Genomic DNA, 26,671 nt, shown 5'->3' on the forward strand with positions numbered 1-26,671 from the left:
GGTTTGAATCTTCTTGCCTTACTATTCTGGACTCTGTGGCACCATTAAAAACCAGGCAGCCCAAGGCTAAAACCGAGCCTTGGTTTAATAACACCACTTGGGCTGTGAGGAGGAAGTGTCATAGAGCTGAATGCAGATGGAAGAGGTACAAACTGCGGGTCTCTTTTCAAATCTTAAGGACTGCTGGCACCTCTATCAGGACATGGTCGAAGAGGCTAAAAGAAAATACTTCTCCAAGATAATTTCCTCCAACAGTCAAAATCCATGTGTGTTATTTAACTTAATAAAACATTAATATCTGGTGTAGTCCCTGCTAATTTTAAGCATGCAGTAGTACAACCCTTGCATAAGAAACCCGCCCTGGACCACACTGTATTGGCTAACTACAGGCTTATCTCCAAGCTGTCTTTTATGTCTCAAATCTTAGAGAAAATTGTATATTCCCAATTGATGGATTTTTTTAAAATGAGAATGTTATCTTAGAGGTCTTCCAATCAGGCTTTAAAAACCTTCACAGCACCGAGTCAGCACTCATTAAAGGTTTTTAATGATATCCTCCTTTCCTGTGATTCTGGTAATCATGCTGTTCTTGTCCTCCTTGACCTAACACCTGCTTTTGACACTGTAGACCATAACATTTTACTGTGTGGCTTACACCATCTTGCAGGCAGTCGTGGTACTGCTTTGAATTGGTTTAGCTCTTATCTTTCTGACAGAACTTTTAGTGTTAACCTTTTAGGGTATGAGTCCTTTTCTGCTCCTCTTCAGTTTGGGGTCCCGCAGGGCTCAATTTTAGGGCCTCTGCTTTTTTCATTATATTTACAGCCCTTGGGAACCATCCTTAGAAGGCATGGAATATCCTTCCACTGTTATGCTGACGACTGTCAGATTTATCTGCCTCTGAAGCAGAAAGATGCTTTCTCTATTAAATCTTTTCTAGCATGTCTAGAAGACATTAAATCTCGGATGTCCCGCAACTTTTTAAGATGTAATTCAAGCAAAACAGAGGTGATTGTGTTTGGTCCTAGCGGACTTTGCGATCCCTCCGCTATTGATTTGGATCCCTGCCAGAGTATTTTAATTCTGTTGTTACTAACTTGGGTTTTAAGCTGGACAGTGATTTTAAATTGGACACTCAAATTAGGGCTACTGTCAAGTCCAGTTTTTTTCATTTAAGACTTTAATTTTATTTTGATCTTTTGATCTTTGCGTTGTTTAGTGTACACTGAGGGCCGTGGGAGCATTGCAATTTCAAACTCCTGTGTATGATCTGTACACCTGTTTTTGACAATAAAGCTGACTTTGACTTTGACAGTTTACCTTATTTCATATGTTAGCTTGTGCTTTTTGCAGCACATTGTGTTTCCACCTGTGAATGAAGTGTGCTTTGTTGGTACAGGCAATATAAGTGGATTCTCTGTGCTTTAACAAGATTAGTGTTTGGATTTCTGCTTCACTGAACTGTCAGTTCACTTTAATTCATTAGTGTAGAAACCTGACCCACGTAACTCCACACAATCTCCCAAGTTCCTCTGGTGACAAAGCAGGCCAAGCTTTTATTGTCTCTCTCTCACTTTTACTCGTCTTAACAATTTCACATTTAAAGGCTTTGTACTGTGGACATGCTGCTTTGTGTGTCCTTAAATCTGCTCCAGTTATGGACATCTGATGCTTGTCCAAACCCAGCAGCTGTGAATTAAATGTGTGTGTGTCTGTTTTCTATTGCAGGCCACATGAGACTGTGGTGCCTCTGGAAGACCCCATTGTCACTGAGGTCACGTCAACACTGCAGGAATGGGCCTTACTGTGGAAGCAGCTCTATGTGGTAAGCAGCACGGAGCATCCGTGCGCATTGTGTCGCTTTGTTGTGAGGAACAAAGGGAATGCAACAGACCGAGTCCGCCAAAGCCCGACATCTTTCGAAAGAATCCAGTTACTGGTTAATCTCGGCAAACATCATTATTGTCACATTTATTCCGAAGCTGTCCCAGAATCTAAAAGTGCTGCAGTTGTTTTTGTTTTCGTGAAGAACTATTCTTGGAGGTTACTTAGCCTAAAACAAACCCAGCCTACGGTGTGGGGAGGCCTGTAGCAGCAGTTGGTGCTTGATAAATCTCTGTTTTGAAGAAAGAAATACAATCAGACTCAAGTAGCTGATCAACCAATCAGTGAACGCTGCACAGCTGCAAATCTTAAAAATATCTGTTCTTCATTTTTCCCACACCTAGTACAGTTTTTCTTGTTTTGTGGGTTTATAACCAACTAAATAAATGAGAGACTCAGGTAAAACTTTAAATAGGTTAACTTTACTTTAGCTGGTTTTGTAACAAGAGTTCATCCCAGTTCACACAAAATCTCCAACTCAAATCTTTTCTCAGCCAAATTCTCTGTGTAAATCAGTGAAAGTGAATATTTTCTGGGTGAATTCAGTGGACCAGCTGTGAAAAAAGAAACTCCTGCTTTTGGGATCAATAGAAAAAATAATGCGCAATAAAATAAATAAAACATGTTCATCTGAGAATAACAAATAATAATTACTACTTCTTATTGCACGGCTGTGTGAGAACAAAGAAATGGAGGATACTGATTTTGACCTTTATTAAAATAAAAATATTCAGAACCAATCAGATTTCTGAATTGCACCAAAGACCTCTGAATGGGAACACTGACTTGTGTCCAGCCTCGGCCTGTGCTGCCCACAGATTCATGTATTTTTAAGGTGCGATGTTCCTGAGATGTGCCTGGCTCTGAAAGCACACTGAAGGCTTTCTGTACAAAAGTGCAAAGGCTGCAAGCAGTAACTGTGAGTTCGCTGTCACTCATATCTGCATTACTGTCAGCCAGTCAGATTTTTCACTCAGTCCACCCTCTCTGTCCAGCCATCAGTTCGTAGCCTTTTTTCGTACTTTTAGGCCATCTGTCTTCTCGCCACTTCCTGTCGCAATATGTGATCGAAAATCCATCTGTCCCTAAACGGATAGAGGGGAAAGTACTCCGTGCATTAGACCTGGTTGTAATCTAAAACTGTCGCTGTGCTCCGTCTCCTGTCTCTGTTCCGATGGTTATTTTCATCACTCATCTTCCTCATGTCCTGCCAGCCCCGTCGCTCTGTGCTTTTATTCTGATTTAACAGACTTTTGTCTTTGCTCCCTGCCAGAGTTGAAGAGATGAAAGACAAAATTGTCATTGTCGGGTTCTGCGTGACAGACTTTCTATTTCCATCCTGACAGAGCTGACATTAGCGTGTGTTTTGTCACTGACAAAGTGAATGTCCTCTTAAAGCAGCTGAAAATCCAGCAACAAGGAATGCTCGTGTGTTGTGGACGGATGGAGAGATATAGAAGTAGATTAGAGAGAATGACTGTCTTTCATGGTTGCAACACTGTCTGCTTATAGATAAGCACACATGCAGATAAGAAATAATAAGCCCGTAAACAGAAAAGGATGTGGAGAGGAGACAGAGAGAGGGATGAAGATTGAAGGATGCCAAGGTCTAAAACGAGGAAGCTGGTGCTGAGCATCAGCGCACTGCGGAGCACGATAACAGCACAGAGACGATTCTCTGGTTTGTTAGAAGGGAAAGATTTTTGGTATGGGTTCATGGGATAACAATCAATTTTTCCATACTTAAAAAATTGCCACGATAAGTTAAATTGAAATTACTATTATAATGTAAATGCCAAAAAACATGACTTGCAGAAAAGAGTGCGCTCTACATGCAGACAGTGGGCACAGTTGGGCCATAATCTGGGCGACTTTTGGCACCTTTCCCTCAGTTAGGGCACTGACAAGTGTTGTGTGGACCAGATGATCTGGACTTTAGATGGTTGCTCTGCAAACTCAGATGTGCCCTAAAGGCCACAACACACCTGATATTTGGACCTGTGGCTGAGCTGAGGTACACATATTTGACTTGAGTCAAGGCAAAATGTGGTCCATGGAAACCAAATTACACCAAAACAATGATTTAGAGCTGGGTATTTGTAGAGCCCGGATAAACGTGCATGCACAAGCGATAAGTATCCCCCTTACATGTTGTGTCATCCTGCTTTGATGGACCTCAGATATGTTTTATTGCAGGGACAAATGTTGAAAGAGGAAATAAAAAATTTGAAGATGCTGTAAAATCATATTCATTATTAACTAGCAGCATTTTTCCTGTTAGTGGTTATTGTTGTTGGTGGGAATATGAAAAACACATTTTTCCTAAATTGTTCACTTCACCCAGCCTCTAGTTCTCATTTCAGTGGTGGTAAATAATATTGTTTGTCAAGAGTGCTCGACACGTTGCATTAGTGAGGCAGGACTGCTGATCAAAACTCATTCTTTGATAATGTGTCAGGTTTTCTGTTGAGAATGCTAACAAATCAGAGAGTGGAAAACAGTGAGTTATTTCATGAGCCAATGATGGTGTGCATCACCCACCTTCTGCAGTAGAGAAGTAAGGAGAGCAACCAGACCATCACAGTGGAAAAAATCCAAGTGCAAAACACAAACGGGCTGCGAGCCAGGGTCTCCTGTCTGCTCCCTCCTACCTCCTAAAGCGGACTGTGCAGCTCTGCAAAGCTGTTATCTCTCAGCAGCCAGAATCGCTGCGGACGCACCGACACCGATAGACACCTTGCACTTAACGGTGAAATACAGGTGGCGTGTGCCAGAATGGCATTATGTGACGCCCGGGGAATGTGCAAATTTGCCAAAATGCTGCATGGAAGCAAAATGCTGACACACTGATGTCAGAGCCCACTTTAAGCATTTTCATATTAATTTAACGTTTTTCTAGAACTTGTACACAAATGTAATAATTGGCGGTGAGTCATAGAAACCTGTGTGACTCCCAGTTCACATATTTGTGTGTATACTTGTTTTTTTCCCTCCCTCCCTCTCTCACATCCACACACACACACACACACACACACACACATAAAGATGCTCAGACGTGGCTGTCATCACTGCACACATGAATAAATGCAAGAACATCGACATGCTGAAGTCTCAGTAAGTGGACATTTGGTGGGTCTGCAGTCTGTAGAGGTGACAAATGCAGCAGAGCAGAGAGGCCAAGACACAGACACACACACACAGACACACACAGACACACACACAGACACACACACACACACACACACACACACACACACACACACACACACACACAGACACACAGACACACAGACACACACACACACACAGACACACACACAGACACACACAGACACAGACACACACATACACACACACACACACAGACACACACACAGACACACACAGACACACACACACAGACACAGACACACACACACACACACACAGGTGTAGCAGGACTGCATTCTGTCATTGTGGTTACATCTTCGTCATTCAGCCTCTTTCCTCTGTGAACACACACCGTCTCCTGTGCTCTCTCTCTCTCTCTAGTGTATCTCTCCAATTGCCCTTTGCACACAGCCACAGGCAGTTTACACATTGGTGGCGAAAGTGTGTGTGTGAAAGACAAACCCTAAGACAGTGTGTTAGAGACTGAATAAATAAAAAATATGAGAAAGAAAGAGATGGCTGGGAGGGCAGAAGGGAAAAGGAGAAAGCAGGTGAGATTGAATAAGAGATAAGAGATTGCAGCAGAGTGAAGAGAAACACTGGGTTGGCTTCAGTGCTGTGTGGTACTAAATGCATATCAGAGTGGCAGATTACTTGGATGCTCTGAGAATCAAGAAACATGGAAACACAATAACCAGTAATTAAACAATCAAACAGTGTTAATGTTTACTTGATGAAAGATTCAAATTCTTTGCCCTGATGTGATCTTTGGCTGCTTTCTTTATTTTGAGTGTCAGATTGCTGTGTGAATTGGGTGTGGTTGTGTAAACTGGTACCGTCACTTCAGTGTTCCTCAGTTTCTCAGTCAGATCCATCTGTTATCGTCACATCTGGTTATCACTTCTTTTTTTTGCCTTCTCCAGTTTCCTTGAACAAGTCGAGGCCCAAAGACCTCCAGAAGGTCTGGAGAACTGTTGCTCAAGATACTCTGGCTCCTCAGAAGCTAATTAGAAGTCAATGAGGGGTGACTCAAGACTTTTGCACAGTATTGTGGCTGCCTTACGTTTATCACTGGGACTAAACCCAAAGTACTCCCAAGTCACACTTTGTTGCTGTTTCACAGCTCACCGAGCTCACTGCTCGAGACTGCCCTCTGCTGGTAGTTTTGTGCAGAACAATAAAACATTGGTTTAATAGATAAAGGAGCATGTGGTCGCTCTTTTTGATGATATTAGAATTCACACCAATCGGATTGTAAATATCCTGGTATCCTCTAATGCAACAGATACTTTGCATACAGTTGCATAATGTTTTTACTTAATTATTATATAATTGGAGATTAGAGATTAGATAAAACTTTATTAATCCCTCGGGTGGGTTCCTCCAGGAAATTCTTTTTCCAGTAGCACAGCACCGACAGAAGTTGCAAAAGAATATAAACAGAAACAGAAATATACCATATATACACATGTATAAATACAGAGTATATAATGGTGATAAATAGGATAATAGGAATAACCAGGGAATTGCACAGATTAGTTGTTCCCCCCTCCTTTGTCCCCCTGTTTCCCCTCCTCCTCCCCTCCAGCGAGGGGTTAAACAGTTTGATGGCGTGTGGGACAAAGAAGTTTTTAAGTCTGTTGGTCCTTGACTTTGGGAGAAGTAACCTGAACAGACTCCTCTGGTTGTTTATGGCCGTGTGCAGAGGATGCCCAGCATTGTCCATAATGTCCAACAGTTACTTTAATGTCCTCTTGTCTGCCACTGTCACCAGTGTCCAGCTTCATCCCAACCACAGAGCCGGCCTTCCTGATTAGTTTTTCCAGTCTGGATGAGTCCTTCTTTGCTGTGCTGCTCCCCCAGCACACCACAGCATAGAACAGTACTCCAGCTACCACCGACTGCTGAAACATCCTCAGGAGCTTCCTGCAGATGTTAAATACAGTCTGCTTTGGGCTTTTTTTATACAGGTGCTGCGTGTTGCAGGACAAGTCCAATTTAAAGTTAATTTATTTTTGATGGAATGAAAATAATAGAAGAGGGCAGAGAAGATGTGGAGGATGAGTGGACTTCTCCCTTCTTATGCTACAGAGTTTTGTCTCCTACATTCTGATGTAGGATTGAAGTTGTAGCTTTCTCTCTCTCTCTCTCTCTCTCTCTCTCTCTCTCTCTCTCTCTCTCTCTCTCTCTCTCTCTCTCTCTCTCTCTCTCTCTGTGTGTGTGTGTGTGTGTGTGTGTGTGTGTGTGTGTGTGTGTGTGTGTGTGTGTGTGTGTGTGTGTGTGTGTGTGTGTGTGTGTGTGGGCAGAATTGATTTGTGAACAAGGAGGGGAGGGAGTGGTGACAACCAAACAATGATGGAAGGATGTGAAAACAGGGATAAACACAGAGGGACACATTTCTTTGCTGTGAAATGTGTAGACAAGTGTGTGTGTGTGTGTGTGTGTGTGTGTGTGTGTGTGTGTGTGAGTGAGGAACAAGAAAATGAAACAGAAGCAGCAACAGGACTGGCAGGCAGTGGGTGGGGAATCTGTCCTTGTCCACTTCTTTCTGCTTTGCATTGAAATGAAATTTTTGTTTCTGCAATAGAAGAAAGTCAAAAGAAGAAAGACGCACACTGGAGAGTTCATAGCTGCAAGGCACAGCGTGCATTCATCATGACAAGATGAAAAATCATTCAAGTTCATCATCCAGTTTGTGAAGTTTACTGGCTGTCAATGGTTTAACATTTTTAGATCAACATGCAGACGTGATTCAGCCTTTGGCGACATCTCCTGCGCTTAAAATGTCGTAATTTTACACTCGCAGATGTTATGTTTTATGTCTGAGTGGAGAAACTAGTTCTTTCATTTTTTAATAAAAGAAAGTGACAGCATACAAAAAGAAACATCAACAACAACCCAGAGAAGAAGTGCTGCAGTCCCACCCACAGCTGTACCACACAAGCTCAAGCAATAATCAAAGAATCCTCTCAGATGGTCACCTGAAAGTAAAAGATGATCACCTCGCTGTTAAACAAACTCAAGGTTGCAGCACATTCACACACTCGTTTACCTTTTATGAAGCCCAGGCATGAAGAGATGTTGTAGATTTTTAAACATGAAGAATAAACATGTTACACTCAAGTTACAAATCTGCACAAAACCTTTTAGAGCTCAGCTAAACACACATTTACCCTTAATCATGGAATAACATGGACATGTCTGCGTATGCATATGCTTAAATTTGCCCCCTGGACAGGGGTGGGATGTGATGATCCTCAAGTGGCCTGGTAGTTTGAGTGTTCTGCGTAGTATCTGGACTTTGCTATACTGGACAGAGACCCGATGTTGAGCTTCGAATCTGCGGGAGCAACTTTTCCAGTTTCAGGGTTAAAGATCTGGACTTTTCCTTCCACATCTGCTCCAGTTATTCCTTCAGCATCCGATACCTCTCTATTTTCTTGCACTCCTTCTTCCTGATGTTGCTCTCAGCTGGGATTGGCACATCTGTCATATCTTCTGTTCCAACTATGGCTGGTTAGCCAGCAGCTGCTTGACTGTCTGGAATTCGAGGTCCTGCAGGACTTCAGCCCTGTTGTTCTCAAAGACCTTTGGTATTGGTTGTCCCATCAGAACTTTATACCCTGTCCCAGCTTTAATCTTACATCCTGCTACTACGCATGTGTTGGATAGTCTGCAGGGTATGTATGCACAGTCTGCGACTTGGGTTCTGTCTGCTGTGGATCTGGTGCTTGGTGCCATGGCTCCAGGGTTGTCTTCCACAGTTGTGTTTAAAAGTCCCGCTGAGTTCCTGATCCTTATTAGTGGCAAGTGCCAAGCACTCCAGTGTCCATGTGTAGAGCATTGAGTCATAGGCTTTCTTGTAGTCAATCCAGATGGTCAAAAAGGTGAAGTTAGCTGTGTATTTATTCCTCCATTTGTAAAATGTTTTTGTTGATGTGCTGGTTCTTTCACATTATAGCTCATGAGCACGTAGACACATCCAGATAATAAAAACCTACAGGCCTGTGTTTGTAGGAGGAAAATTTAATTGCCAAGAGTGGCTGAAAGTTCTATACTGCACATAGTTACTGTATAAAGTCTGAGGCTTTGAAAAAATGAGTTTCCTGTGTGTATCTTGAGAGATTTTAGAAAAAATAAATGTGATCCTATAAAATAATTTCATCACATTATGAAAGTGGCGAGAGAAACAATGGGAGAAAGATGCAGCGCATGAAGGCAGTAACAGACACGTGATTTAACTTAGAGGAAGAAATAATTTAAGAGAGTCGTGCAGAAAGACTAACTGAATCTCATTTCTTCTGTCGAAGCTTTTAAACAATATCGTCACAGAATGAGAAACCGGAGAAACTGAATACAAAGAGGAAGAAAGACCAAAAGTTTAATTGGTGGCTGTAAGACTGCAGAGGAGGAATGACTGAAACAAGAAAAGAATTGAGATCCTTCAGTGCTTCACAGCTCCCATTAAAAAACATGAGTGAAAATCAATCAAAAGAAAATAGATAGTTTTCTATGCTCTTTGCCATGTGGTGTTCAAAGGGGGAAAATACACTAAGCCTTAAACCCACACTCAGATACTGATGATTAAAAGAAATGAAAGATGCTCTTTGTTGATTGCTTATTCGCTGCTTTAATGGGGACTGCCTTCGCTGTGATGCTGGGAGATAATTGGTGTAGTGGAAAGGGCTGTTTAAGGATAAAGCTTTGTAGTGTGACACAAAATGATGGTAACTTCAAACTCTCTGTGTTGCTTTCTGTCTGGTGTGTGTGTGTTTGGCTGTGATGATTGTTACTGGATAGACACTGAGTGAATATTTAAGCCTATACTGGCAGCTGGGAGCACCAGCAGGAGTCCATATTTGTGTTCGGTTACACTGCAAAGCTAAGATTTGATGACTGTCTTAAAGGATGACTCTAAGGTGTTACTGTTTTTACATTTTTATTACATTTTCATCTCCATATTTTTATCTTTGGACTCTCCTGGAGTAGCTTTGTTCACTTACTGTTCAAAATATGCTGTATTCGTCTTAAGCTGGGCTTTTGTACAGCCTCAGGCTTCATTCATGTCTAAAAATAACTTTTAGCTTCTTTCCTTTGAAGAACACCTCATTTATAAGCCAGCTTTCTTCTGATTGGCTGCCCCTCGTGGGGCTTCTGTATGCCTAGGATGATCTTACTGGGTATATCTGCTCCCACTGACATAAAGCAGAGCCAAGTGGTGAAAAAGCTGTCTGCACCCGAGTGTTTAGAGCAGCGTTCAGCCTGTGCTTGATTACCTGCACTGGCTCTGACCTCATTTTTGGAGGCTTTGGTCATGTTAAACATACGTGATATGAGAACAGTTCATATATGATCAAGTGTAATAGGTCTCCTTTAATGTCAGCTCAGGTTATTAGTTCATACTTACATTGTTATTTAAATGTTTGTGTTGGCTTTTTTTGAGAATGGCAGTTGGTATACACACATGTATTCATATCTTGTAGGGACATAAAACACATCCACACACGTGCAATAGCAGTGACACTAAGTGCAATGCTCTTTTTCTGACAATGCTGTATTTTACTCAGTTGTATATAGTATTTTATTCTATTCTATTGTGCACAGTTGTGTACAGTATCTTATTCTTATCCTATTCCAGGGTTTTCTAATTTTTGCTATGTAACTTTGCACTGTCCACTTCTGCTGTAACAAAACAAATTTCCTACGTGTGGGACTAATAAAGCTTATCTTATCTTATCTTATCTTATCTTATCTTATCTTATCTTATCTTATCTTATCTTATCTTATCTTATCTTATCTTATCTTATCTTATCTTATCTTATCTTATCTTATCATAAATGAATGCCTAACCCTAACCATAACCCAACTGTAACTCTGACACTAAAACCACATTTTAAGTCTCAAAAATTCCTTCAAACTTGTGGGGACGAGGATTTTGGTCCCCATAAGTATAGTAAACTTCAAATTTTTGGTCCCCACAAAGATATTAATACACACTCTCTCTCTCTCTCTCTCTCTCTCTCTCTCTCTCTCTCTCTCTCTCTCACACACACACACACACACACACACACACACACACACACACACACACACACACACACACACACACACACACACACACACATTGTGTAGGTAACAAAGTCTCCAGCCTTTATAAAATCATATACAAAAACAGCATATCCAAACTCCTGGTGGAACTTTATGGGCGACTCATCCACCTTACCTCTCCTCTCCTTGTCTTTTGAAACTCTTTTTTTCTTGGGCTTGCTAAACATAATTTTTAATGCTGATACGCTGACAAACTGCTCTCTGAGACACTCGCTGAAAAGCAAGCTGTTATAAATTGTTGGCATCAACAGGTTCACTGGCATTTTCCATAAATGACAGGGAGCAAGGTCAAGAAGTACAAGCAGTATATTTCCCAATATAACTTCTATCCCACCGATTAATAATAGCTAGAAAAAACAAAAAAACATGAATTATTTGAAAAAAATTTGTATTATTTTATTTAATAAGCATTTGCAACTAAAACATGTCATATTCACATATTCGGTTCATAAGGAAACTGTATATTTCAGAGCTTTGGTTCACAGGACAGCACCTTACCTTAAACAATCTGTCCCACTTTACTTTATCAGAGCAAACATGCTGTGTAATGTGAGCCGATCTCCTCGTACTTTTGGGACCTGCAGTCAACAGGTAGGACTTTACTCCTATAACAATCCCACAGTGATGAGTACTCTTCACTACAAGTGATGACATAAAATAAGTACAATTAGAGTGATTCTGAGCACAGCTGTAGCCTCATAGTACTGAACATGGCACACTGTCTCCGTGCTGTTCCAGGCTTTGTGCTGTGACCTTTCTCTTTTATGTTTTTCATATATTTGTCTGTGTTGAGTCTGACATGGCTTCATGTCACTAACAGAAATCGGCACGTTAAAGGACTTGTGTCACTCATGGCAAGAAATAAGCACTTTCCAGAAAATACTTATAAACATTAATATAATATATGGATAAAGCCCTGGGCCACTTAGGCTACCATAGAAAATGCCACGAAGCTCTCGGTGTATAGTTTCTGTGCCAGAGATGCACCTCAGCACATAGTGACCCTGCTGCTACTTTGTGGATGAGTTGCTGTGGTTCTTAAATGCTTCCACTTTTAAGAACCAAATTTTCCTTTCGTACGAAATCATACATGACACCAAACTCAGTTACCACTCCAGGAAAACAAATACAAATAAGAATGAAATATTAGACACTCTGTATGAAAAAGTCAAATCGGGCCTATCAGTAAAGAGGCTCGTATTCAAAGATTGGGCTTCGGCCTGCAGTGAAGGAGAGAGAGCATTTCACAAAAAGGCTGCACTCATTCAATTTTCATTGGATCTGAAAAGTGACAAAGGAGATGTAAGAGATTTAGTGAAATAGCATGTCATTTATTCAAACTACCCAGACCCAAAGGATCACTCTAATGGATAAATTTACATCAAGATTTTAATACCAGCCAAACTTTGAACTGCTTATCCTTTGAAATCAGTCAGATCTACATTCAAGAGTTTTTCAGAGGTCTCTTTAACGCTGCAGTGATGCACAAAACGGCACAGTTCTTGTCACATGTAAACAAATATATATATAATAGTAAGAAACATTGGGAGACTTCATGTTGATGTATTACATTAATCCAGATATCTGTCTGCATCCATGGATTATATTCATGCATGTAAGCAGACTTGGACTGGTCATGCTGAAGGTGCAAATACAAAAGGAGGGTCGTCATTGGTGGATACAAAGCCAAGTTAAGCTAGAAGCACCTCCAAAATAAAATATCACACTTTAATGTTCAGTTAAATCATTGAGACACGGTAAGAGTTCAGCAAAGGCTGTGGCTTGGGTTTAAATATTCCCTTCACAAAATTAACCCTGCACACTGAAGTGTGTACTTACTCAGTGTGTGTACATGTGATGCCACATGGACTTTTACAAGTGTCCATATGTGACGAGCTGGCAGTAACAGACTTGCCTCATTTAGCCAAAACATGGTGCGTCAGAGCCGCGATGCCAAAGGACACCTCGAGTGTATCTGTGTGTGTCAGTGGCTTTGATACGCTGGGGATGGGCCAGGTTGGTTTTCTGTATCGATTTCTTGCATGAAGTTGTTTTTGTAGTTGTTTTAATACACAGTTACTCTGTAAGTTCAGTCTTGCATGAAGGGATGGTGGCTGCTGTATGCTTTAGTGGATTCCTAATGGGTTTATCGGGGGGACTCTATGTGCAGTGTACGATGGTGTCCCGTCTCATCTGTCGTCTCCCCTGCAGGTCTGTATTGTCATTTTCTTCAACAGTTTGATTGACAGCTTTCAGTAGTGAGCTAACAGCATGGTATAAAAATGCCACCTCTGGTCTTGGTCTTTGACACATCTTCCCATGTCTGTCTGTCACACTGTATATCTGTTATATGTGTGACTGGACGTGGGGACAGGAAGCTGAGGATTGGAGGTGCAGGGAGTGCAGCCATTACTAATGCAGCCTTCCTGACCCTGCAAAAAACCCCAAAGAAAACGTACAAAGGGACGTTTGCACACATCCTCCCATCATCAATCTAATTATAAAGCTGCAGTGAAGCAGACAGCCGAGCACATGGCTCATCAAACTGTCAGTTGTTGTGGAGTAGTTAATGACAGCTGGCACGTTGTCATTGTGCTGCAGGTAACAACAGATTAAAGAAGAAACGGTGACTGAGGGTGAACCACAGTTATGCTGCTAGAGCAGAAAAATAAACTGTATAAATGTCTACTTTATTATTCTTTACGTAACAATAGGAAAGTTTTGTTGCTAACAAGCATTTAGTTAACCTGGGATAATCTGGACCCATCTTATCTTAAAAACCACATATTACTGTATCATAGAGCACTTCACTCTCGCTCTGCAGGCCTACTTGTTGTTCCTAGAGTATTTAAAAGTAGAATGGGAGGCAGAGCCTTCAGTTTTCAGGCCCCTCTTCTGTGGAACCAGCTTCCAGTTTGGATTCAGGAGACAGACACTATCTCTACTTTCAAGATTAGGCTTCAAACTTTCCTTTTCACAAAGCATATAGTTAGGGCTGGACCAGGTGACCCTGAATCCTCCCTTAGTTATGCTGCTTTAGGCTCGGGCTGCTGGAGGAGTTCCTGTGATACACTGAGCAGTTCTTTTCCACTCACCTCTTTTTGCTCCCAGGTGGGCAGTGGGTACATGTACCACTGTCATGTCTCCCTATTCTCTCCTTTTCCTTTCCCTGCCTGACTTTGCTTCTGCTGTTTAAAGGGAGTTTTTCCTTCCAACCACCACTTAGTGCTGCCTCACAGGGGGCCAGCTGATTGTATGGGTTCCCCTCTGATACTGTTGGGCCTTTACCTTGTTTTTTCAGCTGCAAATTATCAGATTTTGACCTGATTTTAAATTTTTATGTAATATCCTTTCCTTGCTCCACTACCAGACTTGTACTTGCCGCATTGACTGGGAATAGTAACAATTAACCAGGTGAAAACAAGGTGAAACAAGGTGGTATTTCTTTGCCCAGAGGCAGTGCAGGAGATGACATACAGTGCTTCTAGCTCTGTATCTATCCCACTCTCTGTCAGTCATTTTCTCTGTCTGCCCTTCTTATTTCTGACTGTCAGACGCACACAAATATCACACCGCACTTCAAGGCTCTCTGTGGGCAACAGCCTCAGGATATAAGCTCTGCTGTCAAATGTCTTTATCATCAAGTGTGCTGTATATCGCTGTTTTTAGAGTACACACCTAGCTCTATATATTTTTTCTTTCTGTGCTCTCTCTTGCAAAAGTAGGGAAGAGCTGAGTGCTGCAGACCGGCCTGTGGGCGAGTGGGTGGCAGAGAGGGAGGGGGGGGGTGAGAAGAGAGATGAGAAAGATGGAGACGGGGAGCAGGTCAGAGGAGGAGAGAGAGGAAGAATAAGGTACAAACACAGACGTATAAACAGCCAGAGAAAGGAGAGAGGGGAGAGGGAGAGAGGTAGTGTTGCTACAGTAATATTGTGAGTGGATCTCAAGTGGTTTGACAGGTTGTGATTTTCCTCTCCTCTGCCGGTTCGGATTGCTGTTTAGTTTAGCTGCTCGCCAGCGGTAGAGTCAGAGAAACAGACTGAGGAAGGAGAAGAAAACAAGTGGATCCATCATCCTGTGTGACCCGTGAGTAGCCACTGTCATGTCCGACATTTGAGTGTGTCTGCTTGGAAAACCGGCTTCTGTCATTCCAGTGTCTGTGCGTGTGTGTGTTTGTGTGCGTGTGTGTGTGTGAGTGTGTGTGTGACGGGGAGACGGAGTTGTCCGCAGAGACACAAGTGTCCTTCCGTGTGTGTTTGTGTTGTATGTAATCGCGTACTCTGTCTGTGTGGGATCTATAGGCTTCAGTAAGTGCAGTGTCATATGTTTGCAATGGTGAGTCACCCATCGTTGCCATAGCGACGAGGCGATTGTTGGCACACTGTCTGTGTTTTTATTATTATCATTATTGCATCAATGGAAAGTGCATAGAAAGCCATATATATGTCCAAGCTTCTCATTCTGTGATAACATTTGATAGTAACTGTTGTTATAAACATTAGGATGACAAACAATGAAACTTTGAAGATGAATAATTTTATCATTTATGTTCATTATTGCTTTGCATAATTAAAAAAACAGATTTATTTATGAATTATGTTATCCACCATCCACTTGCAGACTCTGGGGGAATATTTACTCATCACTCCTCAATTTCTGTGTCTCATGTTTGCATATTTGAGGTGATGAGCTCGGAGCATAGACGCTGAACTGCTGTGAGTAACAAATCAGCTCTGGAATAGTCTTATTTAGGGTATAAAAGCTAATAAGCCGTGTTTTGTAATAAAGGTTTCTTTAGTGATCAGTGAATCGTTTCCCATTTCCACAGCCAATAATGCTGCAATACAAACGATAATTAAATTCAGCTCTTTAGAGATACACACAAACTGTTCTAGTGTCAGTGCTGCTGCAGACGGTGGAAGTCTTGTGATTTACGCCTCCTCACCTGCTCGCTGATGCTCTGACCCATGTTCCCCAACAAATATGTTGGCTCTAGCTTTGAAAATGGTTTTCTGAATTTGTAGCAATCAGGGGAACAAAACATGTTATTCGATTGATTTTTTTTTTTTAATACTGTAAAAGAAAACCTTTTTCAGTTTAACGTGCACCAGTAATACTCACCGCAAAGTGCTAGCCTCTGTTAAGAAGGTCAACATAACAGTGATGGTGTGTGAGTGTGGACAGGTACAGCGAGGTGGCCATTCTGTTTTTAGAATATTTAATGTTAGTGTGGGAAATACTGCTTTCAAGAAGTTCTGTGTGTGTGTTGTGGTACCTGTGCTGTGACATATGCCCTCCAGATAATAATCAGAAAAACCCTGATAAAAAGACTAAAACTAAAACTGAAACTAATAAAAACTAAACTTAAACTACACTGAAATAAAAACAAAAAGTTAAAAATGAAATAAAATAAAAACTAATTAGAAAATATAAAACTAGAATAACTCTGCTGATTCCTGGGGCGCACTCAGTTTGTCACACGGCTACTTTTCTTTTTCACATCATTGCACGTACAGTAATTAAGTACTTCAACTGTAGTACTAAAAACTAGCAGGGCACTTGGAGAGCACAGCCAAGGCCAGAGCACTTCTATATAATATTAAAGACAATGTGTTTGTGTGTTTTGTTGTGCGATTTGAAGGACTTTGGTGAAATGGACTGTGTCAGCAGCATTTTGTGGATTTGGCCTATTAGCTGGCTTAAATAGGGATGGTTCAGCGATTGGCTCGTAACGCTGACTTTGCCCGTGTAGCTTTAACTTTGTCCTGTGCAGAAATTTGGCTTCGCAGGCTTCTTTGGCTTCTAGCACTCCAATATCAGGAAGTATTTCATAATTTGCCTCCTGGACTTGCTGACCTTTGACCTTTGATCTACTTCTAAAAATGTTGTGGGGGGAAGCAAAGTGTGTATTGCTGCACTGTGTGTAGACACTGCCCTTCTATAACGTGTTTTCCTATACTAAATTTAGGCTTTGTGATTTTTATTTATCTCTGTCTCGCTCTCGACTCTTTAGCCATTTATGCAAAACGATTCATCTGTGTATGAATAAAGTCACAGTAGAAACGATGAGCAGAGCTAAAAGTGCAACTCTGTGAATAAAATCCAGTCACCTTAAAAAGCGATTCTTTCATTTCTATGTAAATAAATCTATGTGTTAAATATTCCAAGCTCACCGAGGTGGGAATGAAGAATGGTTTTCCACTCGTTAGTGGACAGTTATATAAACTGTGTCGTGAATTTTCCTTTTATTTGTCGTACGGAGTGTAGAAATCTCCAGAACTGGAGGATCTCAGTGAGCATGTAAGGAGAAGGCGAGCGTCTGTTGGCGATGACAGGCGTCCTCGTGTCGCATGTTCTGTGGATCCAAACAGACTGGAAAACACATCATCCCACACCTTCCATCACCTGTGGAACTGCATTTTACATTCACAGAGGAAACTGTCCTTCCTGCATCCACCTCTTCAAGTACACGCAGCGTGAGACGTGGCAGGCTGGCACCCCTGCTATCACATCCTGCTTTTGGCATCACTGCATGTGTGTGCGTGTGTGTGTGCGTGTGTGTGCGTGTGTGTGTGTGTGTGTGTGTGTCTTGAATGTCTCCAGGCAGGGTTGATACAAGGTCATAAGCAGATTTGAGATGGACTTTGCACCAGGCTAACAAGCACAAGACACTCTCTCACACACACACATGCACACACACACACGCACACACACACACACATGCACACACACACACACACACGCACACACACACACATGCACACACACACGCACACACACACACATGCACACACACACACACGCACACACACACACACACACGCACACACGCACACAAACTTACTCACACCACATATTGCATGCTGCATGGCGCCAGACTTCCTGCTGGAGAGGGATGCCTTTCCCAAACTCTCTGACAGCTTGGGCTCGCTGGTGTCTTAGCGTCACCGTGAGTTTCGGGCTTCAGCGGTGACCACTTGCCCACGCTCCCATGCACTGTCGCATTAAAAAGGCACGAGGCATTAATTAAAACGCAAAGTTGTTTGACAGTCCTCATGGCGTCGTATAAACCCAGTGTGTTAATGTTGGAAATCACAATGCTGTTACATTCATAAAAAATGAATATAAATAATTGTATATCTTTCGATGCTTTTTGCATGCATACATAAATATATTATTATCTTACAGGTAAACTCAGAGTGTGCGCTGAGAAGTTTTTAACTTTGTAATGAACTCTCACAACTTTGGTGTAAATTCATATCAGATGACACTAAAGAAATTACAGTATTATATCGTCTATATTTTCAGATTGCGGACTGATCATGAAAGTCTTTAATGCAATCTTTTCAGTCCCTCCTGAGTACATATTTATAAAAGTTGTTCACATTCAGAATGGAAAACTTTGCCTCAAGAATCTCTTACATAACACTAAAAAAAATCTAATACCAGTGAGTCCATCAGTGTTTTTAAGTCCCTTTGTGTCCCAGGAGTTGGATGTTTGAGTCACTTTTCTGTCGCAGCTTTGTGCTCCAGACTAAAATGATGCATTTTACATAAAAATCTTTCCTCCTTCAGATTTATCCTCAGGAAGCAGCGGCAGCATGTTACGATAACAGCTGAGCAGAGGAGACCAAAAAGAATTCGGAGGCTCTTTGTTTGCGCTCCCTGGTGATTTGTCTGAGCGCTTTTGTTTTCAGGAGCGCAGCAGCCGCGCTGACAGGCGTGAAAATGAAGCAGGACATTTGTTAATGGATCAGAGGTGTTGCGAGCGTCCCCTCTGATTGCAGCCGTGCCAGGCTGACTCACGCCCGATTAGGGCGCCTCAAAATAGTAACTTCCCAAAGTAATCAGTTACAGATTACAGATTACCCAATTAAATCTGCAGTCAAGCTTGTCACAGTGAGTTACTGTTGTACGTTATGAGGCACCCAACACAAACCTGCGGCGCAGCTGGAGAGACAGTTTAAGACATGCAGGAGCTCTATTTGAAATCATACTTTCTCCATTATGTGCTGAGTTATCTGTAAATATCAGCTGCTGTTCATCTTGTTTGCTAACTGTAGAATATTTCGAGTTACAGGCCTTTTAAAGAAAACAGGGTGAGGTGGAAATTTTTGCTTTTTAATTTGATTTTTTTGTCCAGTAATTTGGCGCCCTCATAACTTCTGCTTTCAGTGCAGGTAAATGTATTTAAACTCTGATTTGGTTGCATCTCACACCAATGATCCACTCCACGTGTCTCAGGCTAAAGCCAAAATCTCACTTATGTTCAGCACAGTTTTTCATATATAAACAACTTTGAGCATCACTAACATAAGATAACTGCACCGGTTTAATGTATGAGACAGGGAGGACCAGAAACAAGCACCGACACCCTGGATGTTCCATCAAGTTCCTGATAACTCACTGCGAAAACTTCAAGAACTTCATTCTGATGAAACTTTGCTGGGTCATCTTGTGGCACAGGTAGCCGGTCAAAATAACTTTTGACACATTTGGATACCAGGCTCCTCTTCTACGATTCCACGATTATAAAATCTGTTTTCAGTTTGGAAAATGTCACATGGGGCTCTTTCGTACATATGAAGTCATGATGCTCAATAGTCCTGGAAAATGAATTAAAAAAACAAACATTTCCACCCACTCATATGTATTCACGGGCCTGTAACTCAGAGAGTGTTCAAATTAGGGCTCCGTGATTATGGCCAGAATTATAATCATGGAATTTCATGACAGTTATTCATCGATTTTCTTGCAAAAATGTTTTTATTGCACCATCACATAAATCTGCTTTTGCGTTTCTGTGGTGCTAAACTCACCTAAAGAACCGAAACACACAAAAATCAAAAGTCCCTGCTTTCACTTTTACACTCTGCTGCTCACATGCTGAAGCATCTTTGCAGGATGGATGTGAATAAACCTGGAAACAAAGTTCTTGACAGCTGTGGGACCCTTCTGTATTTGCCCCGGTATTTAGGAAAAATACTTGCAGGAGGGATAACATGTCTTTTGTCCAGTATGTGGTAAGCTGTATGGAGGGTTAGGTCGCTGTGATTGGCGTGTGCAGGCACATGGTCAGACGCTGATTTAGGGAGCGCTTGATTTGCTTTGCTTTGCTCCCTGTTGGTGGAGCACACATTTAAATGTATCCTGATCATGTTCTTTTAACTCTGGGAGGCCAAAAGATAAAAATGTGATTAATGATGCAGGTGTAGTTTATGACATAATAGGACAGTTTGCATTGCTTTGTTAAATACTTTAAAGTTACTGTACAAAAAATGAGATGAAGTCCATTTGTATGCTTTTCCAACAAAAGTTTAAAAGACTCCCTGCGAAACCAAGTGAAACATTAAAATGTGGCTTTTGCTCTTCCTCATTTATCAGGTGTGAAAATGGAGCAGGAACTCTCTAATGGAGCAGAGGGGCTGCAAATGTACCATTAGACAGTAGAGCTGTCAAGCTGAATAAAGTCCTATTATATATTAATGCCAAGCAGTGACAGACTCTTGCCCTCTGGAGACCCAGCTTTGGTCCCTGGCCCACTGCTTGAAAACCCACTCATGTAGTTTAATGTACTGGTAGAAAATGTGGAGGTGTTTGTTAATGGAGGGTGACATTATGGTGCCTTCCTAGTTTGTGGGCTGTCAGAGTGATTAAGATGTTATTATGTCCCTCTAAGTCTGAAAAGCAAAAGGCCAATGTAGCAAACAAAGAGAGATGTAAATGTTTGATTTGGTTGACGGCAGCGAGCGCGGCTGCTCTGCTGGAAGCTGCATTTTAACCACGATCGGATCTTTCCTTCCTCGCGGGGCTCAGCGTCTCACTGAGTGGCCCGAAAGTAGCTTTACAGGTGATAATGCTTTGTTATTTCTGATATCACAATGGTTCCAAACAGCATCATTATCTCAGATTAGCTCGGCTGTGTTTTTTTACAGTGCCGATGTGTTAAACAGTTTTAAGGTGTGTGTTTGTGCCTCCGTTCCCGCAGTGTGTGAAGGTGCGATTACTCACAGCGGCTGGGGAAAGAGGCAGAGGAGGCAGTTAGAGGGGGGAGGAAGAGTAAATCTACAAATAGCCGGCCCAAAAGAGATTTCCACTCCGCAGCTGGAAAAAAACATTAGCGCTCAGCTGTACCGGTGAGATTCTATATTTTCCCAGATTGGGCAGTTTCATTTCAAAGCAGCATACATCAGTATTTGTGGTGTGGGTGTGCATATTTTGAGTGCTAGCAAGAAGTGGATAGGAGTTTCTCCCCGATGTGCCAGCTGGTGCACCTGTTCCAAGTCTGGTTTACTGACTCAGAAAAAGGTCAAAGTTCACAGCAGATCTACCCACTGACTGGGATGGCCAGATGTCCTGATTATAGCTACATCCCTGGATTTGAAGGTGTTTTTATCCTTGTGGAGTTTTCCCTGTTTGGGTAAAGTTAAGGAGCAGATGATGCAGTCTGCGGTGACTCTGTGGTATTAAAAGCAGCCCTCGTATTCTTAATTTCATACATAGAAATAAACCTGTTCACATGTTCACAGGAGCTCTTTATGGGACACTTACACCAGTTTGGATCATGTAGAGGGTTATTTGAGCTTTCCTTACAGACTGTATGAAAACATGGATGAAACAGTCTTGGGTTCAGCATGTTGTGTCTTGTTTGTTTGTTCGAATTAGATCTAATTTTTATTTTTCCATTGACCCCTATCCAGTCTGGCTAGCTGCATCTTTAAGTTGCCTCCCCACTGGCTTCACTCTTCAGTCCAAAAGACAACCTCCATCTTCTGTATAGAGTTTATAGTTAACTTAAATTCCAGTCCTTCTTGTATATGCCTGAAAGTGCACATGCAGCAGTATCCTGGCTTCTTTTTGGGTACTCGTGAAAGCGATTCCTTCCAAAAGCTGGCTGATAACAGCTGGGACACGGTGACAACAATGAATGGTATAAAATGTTGAAAGCGTGTCCCTAAAAGCATCGCTGGTGTGAATTGTTGGGTCTGGCAGACAGTAACGTTACCTGCCGTCGGCTCTTTGAGTTATCAGGGTAAACTGGGACAAACTTGTTGTGGGAGTCTTGCCGACTAAGTGAAAACTTCTTGTTCTTGTTTTTAAATGTATTTAATTCTAATCTTTTTATGTTGTCAGTCGTGTCTTTGTGTTTTCTTGTTGGCTGTTTTATGCAACACATTTTGAAATGCTTCGCTGTCTAAAGGTTGTTACGGGTTCGAAATTGAGGACGAGAGTAAAACAATGATGGTCCAGAAGAGGTCAATCAAACAATTGATTTTTAATGAATGCACGCAGCGTGGAGAGGTGCAAACTGCAGAACAGTTGTACATCTCTACCCAAAATACACTCTAGATTGCTTTTATAACATCAGGGTATTGTAACGCCCCTTCTTGCGTTTACAAGCACATAATTTGCATGTACAGAACATTCATGTATTTTAAGAATTAAATGCAACATAGAGGTTCCTCCTTGTGGCATACTCTTCCGAATATGGTGATGACCTAAGGCCTTTGAGGTCACCATGGACTGGACATCCTTCCGTCACCTGTAACTAAGCAAACTCAAATACCACAAGAAGCTGAATACATTCAGGCCTTTGCTCAGCTACTATTTTACTGTAACAATATACTCAGCCTATAAGCTTTTAAGATTATAGATTTAACTCAACGATTTAAGTGGTTGTAACTGCACCTGTAATAAACATGTTAATATTAGATTATGATAACCCCTGTAATACAAATTATAACATAATGCCAACAACTTCAATAAATGCTTGGATGAAATGATAATTAATGCAATGATAAAGATGATGGTTATGAACAGTAACCCTAAAATAATTCCTATAATTCTACAATTCCCTCTCTTGACGTCTCTTCCAGAGACGTCACTCCTTGACCCACTCTGTCACCTCTAGATCCATTAATGGCATCATGGGCCCCGAAACCACCATTCCCAGGTCTACTGCCTTCGCTCTGACCCTCTCTAGCCGTCCCCTGACTCAGCAAACCAGACAATAACCTCACGTCATCTAGGTGGTCCAGTAATAAAACGCCAGCTCCCACTTGAAAACACTTCATGCTTAAGTGGTCTCTGCTCCTTTCCTGGGTCCCTCTCTAGTGGAAATCTAGTGGAATGGACCCTCGTCATCAATCACTAAGTAAACTGAATTGGCGCAGGTCTCAAATAAGAAGTAGAAGACACTTGGGCCTTCGCTCAGGCCTGCTACTAGATTTATGTGTATTGTAAGCATGCATGCAATTAACCTGCTATGTTCTCATCTTCCCTCAACATGTATCACCTGGACACTCTCACCAGTGAAGCTTAAAACCCTTTTGGACGGAACATCAACTCTAAACAAGCACAGTTATGCAATGTGTATAAAATGAACTAAACCTGTGAATAGAATGAATGTGATGACAAACCTATTCAATGCAATATGAACCCTGTAAACAATATTACTGGTAAACAATGCTGTAAAACATGTTCTTAATGCAATCATAATAATGCAGATTATATAATAGGAATAAAGAATTTCCCTCAACCCAGGCAGGGTTCGCAACCCTCGCCATTATCTTTACCAACCATCCTCTGACACAAGGAATGATACCACAACTAGCGATGACCAATATTCCCAAAAATACAGTCAAAGAAAACATCACTGACACTTGCCAAGTTTACTTAGCCACACCTTTCCATTGTCCAAACACAGATGTCATCCAGGATGCCAGCAGATTTTCGATACCTGAGTGCTCATGCATGGTTTTAGATAATTCGATTTTGCTCTCCCGTCAGTGAACTCGGACCTAATTGTTCTGCGAACCCCATCATGGCGTCCCTGGTTTGGTTAGAGAGTCTCAGCAGGTTGTAATGAACATAATGCGGCCAACATTTTTCTTAGGCGTTACCCAAAGAAATATACTCTCCAATCCTGCAACTACCTGACTTACCAGCTTGCACTCATTAGGAACTCCCCTGGGCACTCCTATGGAGTCCATCCAGGTCGGCGAGTTCAAACGAGGATCATATGCATGGGTAGTCTGGGTCCCTCTTTTGGCCAAAATGTATCTCTTACGTATGGCAGCTAAAGTTCACGTGTTATGTTGTGGAATAGCCTTTACCTGGTTTCCAATAAACATGATCGGAGCTCCCAATCGCACCATCGCACATGTCCCTACGCTTCCCATAGGAACACGAATATCTTCCCCACAGTATTAGTAGAGCCCACTTCTTGCCCATGTTCCAATTACCGTGGTAGGGTCGCTTACATTGTTGGTGGTTCGTCCTGTGAGTGTGACAGCACACCTAGTTGGGTCGATCTCTCCCACCTTGTACTTTTCATTATCTGTAGAAAACTTGAAACATGTAATTATCTTATTTTAGCATAAATGGTCCCACTGCTGTCTGCTTTGAAATGGCAGGGAAAAGTCTGGACAACAAAGTACAGTTGCCAGTAGTCACTTCACTTCTAGTTAACTGTAACATACAATCATAGCCCCACTCATCCTCTAATGCAATGGTGCGGGCTCTGTAAACAACCGTGACCTAGCTGACGCACAGGCAACACAGTCAGATACATGTTGTTCTCTAGCATCTTGAGCCACCCAATCAAGCCAGAGGTTACTGTCCTTGAAACCCGTGGCGCGCTTTATCAACTCTTTAAGCTTCAGTCTAAAGTAATCTGTTGTCAGAAGTACTCTCCCTTTTGGTTCCTGTTCCTTTTGAGCTACTGTTCCCGAAGTTACCATCTGATCAGTCAGAATGGTAATTAAGCTTTCTGCGAGCGGCTTAGACTTTGCATCAACTAAATTTACCCTAAGCATATCATGGGGTGATTGCAGACCCGTACATCATACGCTCTCCAGCTACTACTAGCTCCTGTACACTTAATAACGTCACACAAATCAAATGTGAATGAGCTGGTAGACCCTTTACCATAATTCAACCCTATGCCCTTATTCCTGCTGAGACCCTCATCACCTTTACCTGACCCCTCGCGCTTTTGTCTTTTTTACCGATCCTGTTTTAGCAACTACAGTCTCAGGAATTGCTGTGCTGGACTGGCCTCCGTGTTCAGACAAGTGGTTCGGAGTGCCCTACAAAATATAGACAATAAACAACACAGCCATAGTTAATATCATTGCATACAATAAACATGTAGTTGTAAGGAACATTCTAATCAGTTTTCTCATTACGTGTCTCTGATTCGTGTGTTTGCATCATGTTATATAAACTTTGTATACTTTGTAGTGCATTATGCTAAACAAACCAACCCTTTCAATTCCCCAACCCTATCTGTCTCCTCAACGGGTTGTATGTTTTCAATCTTTCCTTATTATTTTGTCATAAAATAAATCAAACAAATAACTTAAGCTGTGTGACGGCACCTTGCGTTTACGCCAGGCTGTGAGCTGCCCTGAATCTACTTGCTACACCCCCCTTTCACCCAATTTAATTTCTCAATCTTAGTTTAAACTATTCCTGACCTTCCCCTTCTCTCATCTGATCATCTCAAGCACGTCCTGTACCAAATTTGCTTCCTCTTTTCAAGCCCACATTTAATTACAAGCTCTAACACATTTGCCCTATACGGCGGTCTCGACGTGTTTCCTGTCTACTTATAAAAATACCAGAGTTATTCTCAGAACTCAGAGCTGAAGTTCCCCTTTTCTAAGTCTGTAGGTTCAAGAAGAGAGCAAGCTGCTAGTCGGTAAACAACTTTATCATCACATAAGTTATTAGGTAAACGTCACGTAGACACATTTCATGTAGCTGATAACATATATACAATTTTCCTTTGACATATCTGTATGTGCACGCCTAAATTATAACCTCTTATTCTAGAAATCAAAAATAACCTGAAAATAACACTTTCTGCCTCAGTTTTACCATACCTAAATTATCAAAAAACCTAAACATCATCAAGTAATCCTAAAACCCCTTTCAAATTAAACCTTAAATCCTGTAACTCCCCCTTTTTGTGACACATCTCATGTGTTACAAACTCAAAATCCTTCACTCAGGTTAGGGCATTAAAAGAAAAGGTTAGTCATATCATATTAAGTCTACATGCTCCGGACCTTCAAACCTGTTTTTAAGGAATGAAATCAAATTAATCATCATGTCAAATCTTTTCTTGGCTCCATCCACAGCCTGCATCCTTGGAACGTCCTAGAAACAAAAACCTGTGTGTTAACCAGAACTTCACATTTCATACTCAATTTCCCCACTTATGATCCAACCTGTGTTATAACCCAAAATAAACTTACACAGAACAGTTATTAATCATGTGTTACCTCAGTTAATGGTAACTTGAGTTACCTCAAACAATGTTTCCCTTTTAGCAATTGGCATTCTATAATGTAATAACATAATCCAACCCCAGTAAATAATTTTCTCAAAACAAACATCAACATCCCCAGAATTAAGTCTTCCACTCCTCCTGTTTGTCAACCTTTTATTTATTTCCCCTCTTGGTCCGATCACTCGCATTCACTCACATGCATTCACACATGATATCTTTTGCTGATACTGC

General features: G+C 41.6%; 1 protein-coding gene across 7 annotated transcripts in view; it reads left to right on the plus strand.

The window, feature by feature from the left end:
- LOC100707136 (dedicator of cytokinesis protein 3) overlaps nucleotides 1-26,671 on the plus strand; it is a 297,568-nt gene that overhangs the window by 139,297 nt on the left and 131,600 nt on the right. For 6 of the 7 annotated variants that reach the window (XM_019356781.2, XM_019356779.2, XM_019356780.2 and 3 more), the window contains exon 5: nucleotides 1,729-1,825. In XM_019356781.2, the coding sequence (XP_019212326.1) occupies nucleotides 1,729-1,825 (97 nt within the window). Of the gene's footprint in view, nucleotides 1-1,728; nucleotides 1,826-14,962; nucleotides 15,229-26,671 lie in introns of those variants that run through there. The other variant, XM_019356785.2, reaches the window with a different exon arrangement.

The sequence above is a fragment of the Oreochromis niloticus genome, linkage group LG5 (genome assembly GCF_001858045.2).
Source record: "Oreochromis niloticus isolate F11D_XX linkage group LG5, O_niloticus_UMD_NMBU, whole genome shotgun sequence".
NCBI classification, from domain to species: domain Eukaryota; kingdom Metazoa; phylum Chordata; class Actinopteri; order Cichliformes; family Cichlidae; genus Oreochromis; species Oreochromis niloticus.